At 42.1% G+C, this 5222-nt stretch overlaps 1 protein-coding gene across 1 annotated transcript in view; it reads left to right on the forward strand.

Moving 5' to 3' along the window:
- The first annotated feature begins 314 nt into the window (after nucleotides 1-314).
- Nucleotides 315-5222, forward strand: part of nptx2b (neuronal pentraxin IIb) — an 18596-nt gene continuing 13688 nt past the window's right edge. Inside the window, exons 1-3 of the mRNA XM_037690748.1 lie at nucleotides 315-782; nucleotides 3591-3810; nucleotides 4561-4802. Coding sequence (XP_037546676.1) covers nucleotides 354-782; nucleotides 3591-3810; nucleotides 4561-4802 — 891 coding nt within the window. The 5' untranslated portion in view covers nucleotides 315-353. The remainder of the gene's footprint in view (nucleotides 783-3590; nucleotides 3811-4560; nucleotides 4803-5222) is intronic.

A 5222-nucleotide genomic window follows, 5' to 3' on the forward strand; every position in this document is an offset into this window, starting at 1 on the left:
TTGGAGCTACTTGCTCCGTGACGTCATCCCTCCACAGCCAATCAGCGCGCCTTCACAGACACCTTTTTTTTGGGTAATCCGCTTTGGTGAAGAGGAGCTGTCTGTTCAGCACCACGGTGCGCGCGCTCTTCGCGCCAGAAATAGTCCCGTTAGAACAAGCAGCTTTAACGGGCTTTACGGTGACAGACTCACACTTGATCGGATTGTCTTATTCTTTGCTGCCTGGTCAACATGGCGCAGCTGTGAGGAAGCAGCCTGTCTTAAGAGAGTGACCTGGTGGGGGACACTTTTACGCACTGAACTGAAGAGGGTTTGGAGGACAGGGTTCCGTTTTTCCTCCAAACGTGGCAGATATGTTTCTCCTCCTGTGCGGATTTTTATGCCTTTGCGCGCTTGGCAGCGGCCAGCCGGATGACGGGAAGCGGTACATCTGCCGGGTGATCCCCATCAGTGGCGACGCCAGCTGCCCCGTGACTTTACTACCGGACTTAAACGTAGGGGGTCAAGAAGAGGAGCTCAGGAACACCGTCATGCAGCTACGGGAGACGATTGTACAGCAGAAGGAGACCATCTCCAAGCAGCAGAGCTCCATCAACGAGTTGACCACCAAGCTGTCCCTCTGCGCCTCAGCCACCAACGACAGGAAGTATGGAAATAAAGGAGCGTCGTGGGGGAAGGACAAGCAGAACACGATGGGGGACGTCCCCACGGATCCGAATGACTCCATTGACAGCCTCGGGAAAACCATGCAGGGGCTCAAAGAGCGGCTAGAGAACCTGGAGGTAAGGGGCCACCATGACGCACAGCTGATCCAGGACGCAGCGCCGCGCGTAAAAGCAGAGCGTGATTCTGGGAACGGATTTTCAGGATCAGGGCAAAATGTTGAGTCACTGCTCCAGGCACTTATTTATCACCGTGGAGGTCAAGTAAAGCTACACTTGTACATAATTACTTGTGTTTTTGCAGGTGTTCATTTTTTTTATTCTATTCATTTTTTATTTGCTCATCTAATTTAAATCACGGCCTCTGAGTTTTAAACAAAGACATTGTTATGTGATGAGAAATTAAGTGATAGCCATCTTGAAAAATTATCTCACAGGAAATTATTGGATTTTGTGCAATCTGTTAGCACCAGATTATGCGTTAGGGATGACTCTCAGCTACTATCACACCACGTTTTAGTTCAATACTTATAAAAGTGACCGAGTTATAATCAATAATGTGTTTGCTAAATGTGTAGCGGTGATGTCCATCTTGAAATAGGTTGTCTCCAAAAGTTTAATTAGTTAGAAAACTGTAATCAAATGTTGTTTTCAGAGTTTCTTCAGTGGTTCGTGAGATATTTTGCTAACAGAAAGGCTAGGTTCACTCCAGTCATGTCCAAGTTTTAAATACAGATAGTGTGTAATACATAGGACTTGGAGCAAGAGTTGTGTAATATTTTCAGCTGCCACAACAAAACAGTCTGTGTGTTTGTTTAGGAGGACCAGCTGAGTTAGTTATCTTGTTAACAGGTAGATGTCCAGTCAGTGATGAACTTTTTAAGAGTTTCATTAAAAATCTGTTTAGTGGTTCATGACATATTTTGCATACAAGACATGTTGGGACTACAAGAGTTACTTTATGACCAAAGTTTTAAATTCATATTTTTTCACGATTTGTTTCTGCTCAGAGTATTTAAGGAAATTAATCTCAGATAATGGGCGGCACGGTGACACACGTGGTAGAGCTGTCACCTCTCGACAAGAAGGTTGCCAGGTTGAATCCCGGCTGGGGAACTTTTCTGAGCATGTTCTCTCCGTGCATGCGTGGGTTTTCTACAGGTGCTCCGGTTTCCTTCTGCAGACCAAAAACATGCATGTTAGACTGATCAGTAACTAAATTGTCCCTAGGTGTGAGTGAGAGAGTGAATGGTTGTCTCATTTGTCTCTTGTGTCCCTGTGATGGACTGGAGACCTGTCCAGTAGTGTTGTGTTCAAGACCACCTAACCCGAGACAAGACCAAGACTTTTAGGGTCCGAGACCTCAAATAAAATAAATTAAATATAACATTTTGTTATAAAATATTTTTTATAAATGTTACATACTGCAACTTTAAGTTTGCTTTTGAATTAATGTATCGGATTTTATACATTTTCAAAGCTACATAAAGAAATCAGACATTCAGTGGATTAACTTCATGTGATTCAACAAAAATTACACAGCTGTTAAATTGGAAGCAGTTTCATCACATGCCAAGTCTTAAAACACTGAAGTGGTAAAACAATCTTCACAAGCCCAAACTCAACACCAAGGATAACCATGTAGTTGCATTAGTTACAAATATATTCTTTGTGATTTAAATAGGCAAATTTTATAACTGATGATATGGCAGACATATTCTCCCGCGCCCATCACTTCTCATTTGGAGTGACCAGTGTTGCCAGATAGAGTCGAGGATTTCCAGCCCAAAAATATGTTAAAAACCGCCATATCAGACAAAAATCTGCCCAGTCAATGTTATTTTTATTATTATTGTTATATTTACTGTTCGAGCATGAATACACATCAGTGCAAGCCAAGGTAATTTAACAATATGTGGCAAAACACAACAATCCAACAAAAATCTTCCCAGAGTTCCCAGCAAAATCAGAATGAAAACTGCCCAATTGGCAGTAAACCGCCCAATCTGGCAACACTGGGAGTGACGTGTGCGAGTGAAAGGGGGTGAGTGTGACAATGGTAAAAAAAAACACGTATTTAGCAATGAGTCACGTTATCACTTGGATTTGAATCAGTATGTTTTGCATCCAATAAAAACAAAGATGTTGCCAAATAAACTGGACAATATTCTGGCAATTTAGTGATATTTCCACAGTTCTGGTCTTGAAATAAAATTCCGAGTCCTCAATGTCCGAGACAAGACCGAGACCAAATACAGTAGGGTCCGAGACAAAACCAAGACCATCAAAAAGTGGTCTTAAGACCAAGACCGGTCTCAAGTACAACAACACTATTGTCCAGGGTGCCACCTCTCGCACAGTGATACCTGGATATGGGCACTAGTGACCTCCGTGACCCGAAAAGGAAGAAAAAATAATGGATGGATGGACTCTCAATTACTTTTACAGCTACCACATTTGCCAGATTATAAGGCACACTTAAAATCCTTTAATTTTCTCAAAACTCGACAGTGAGCCTTGTAATCCGGTGCACCTTATGTATTAATTCCAGTTGTGCTTACTGACCTTGAACTGATTTTATGTGGTACACGGCGCTCAAAAATCTATCAAAATGAACTTGTTTTGCTTAATGCACCTTATAATCCGGTGCGCCTTATGCATGAAAACAGACCCGTTCATTGATATTGCGCTTTATAATCTGGAGCGGCTTATAGTCCGAAAATACGGTAATTTGATCTCAACATCTGTAACTGTGGCTGAGTTATAGCCGCACTGACAAACACGTTATATTTCACTGTGAAAACCGTGAATCATTAGAAAAATCCTAATCTGTTAAACAGTGACATCATCTTAAGCCCACATGGGTTCAACACACACGATCATTTTCGTTCATTTCCTGCTCGATCTTCTTCCCTTCCTCCCGTACAGCAACAGCAGATGAGGGCCAACATATCCAGGACCGCTTTCCCGAGCGAGCTGCGTGACCTGCTGCAGCGTCGGCTCGGGGAGCTGGAGAAACAGCTGCTGAAGAAAGTCAGCAACCTGGAGGAGGAGAAAAGCTTGCTGACCAACACCACGGCTGCCTACAGGCTGAAGACAGAGAGCACGCTGAACGCCCTGGTGGAGAGGATCAACGAGCTGGAGAAAGGTAAACAGAGGGAACATGCTCATCCATCAGCTGTGGGACAGATAAACTGCAGGCAACAATCTAAGAATGAACACAGAGGAAAAGAGAAAGTTTCATCCATTCTGTAAATCAGCAACATGGCACCAGCTTCCACACCAAAGTTTAGCTCTATATCTATTAAACTGATTGAGTTGTACACAATTTTGTGTTTGCTAAAGTTGATTAGCTTTAGCAGCCATCTTAAATTGGATTTATTTTAAAAGTTTATCAGTTGTAGACTAGTATTCATTGATTAATTGCTGAAGGTTTTATTCAAATCCGTCCGCTGGTTTGTGTGATATGTTGTTAACAGACAAACATGGTTGACTCCAGTATTTAAAGGCATTATTTTAAACAAATGTCTTGCACTGTTTTGGAAAAGTGAAAGTATGTGTTAGTGTTCAGTCTCAGCTACTACCACACCACGTTTGAGCTCAATATCTTTAAAACTGACTGAGTAATAGGCTTTTTTTGTGCTGGATAAAGTTGCTAGCTGTGGTGGCCATCTTGAATTAACTTGGCTCTAAAAGGTAAACAGTTGTAGATGTACATCCAGTGATTACTTTGTGGTAGTTTCATTAAAGTCCATCCAGTGGCTCATGAAATATTTTGCTAACAGACAGAGACAAAAACACTCCTACTTTTCCCTATTTAAGAGTTCATATTAGTTTCATGTGCACGTTTATTATCCGCATGATTGATCATTTCTTACATTCAACGTTTTCATGGCAGGAGGAGATTTTAAGTCCTCCGAGCAGTTTAAGCTGTCCTTCCCCCAGCGGACCAACTACCTGTACGGCCGCATCACCAAGAGCCTGCCTGAGATGTACGCCTTCACCCTCTGCATGTGGATCAAGTCCAGCGCCAGCCCCGGTATAGGAACCCCCTTCTCATACGGGGTTCCGGGGCAGGCAAATGAGATCGTGCTGATTGAGTGGGGGAATAACCCCATTGAGTTGCTCATTAATGACAAAGTAAGTTACTAATGTTTTGTGGATTTATTGGCTAAATAGTTGCAGAATAAAATAATAAACTGAATTTTATATGTAAATGCAGAAAGAATGCTGAGTCCTGAATGACTTTGTTGAAATTAGCTGAACAAACTGAAACTCTTTTGTTAAAGCTAAAAGATGCAGAACACTTGACCGAAAGGCTACAAGTAACAGATTGAGAGCTAAAAGCTAAATAAGCAGAAGACCATATAAATGTAGCAAAAAGTTAGCTAAAAGCTAAAAGCATTAAGACTATAGTTAAATGTTTAAAGTATAAAAATCCCAGCTAAAAGCTTTGTAGGCAATGGTCCGTCCATCCATCCATCCATCCATCCATCCATCCATCCATCCATCCATCCATCCATCCATCCATCCATCCATCCATCCACCCATCCATCCATC

This window comes from Nematolebias whitei, chromosome 17, assembly GCF_014905685.2.
Source record: "Nematolebias whitei isolate Nwh7 chromosome 17, NemWhi1, whole genome shotgun sequence".
Taxonomy (NCBI): domain Eukaryota; kingdom Metazoa; phylum Chordata; class Actinopteri; order Cyprinodontiformes; family Rivulidae; genus Nematolebias; species Nematolebias whitei.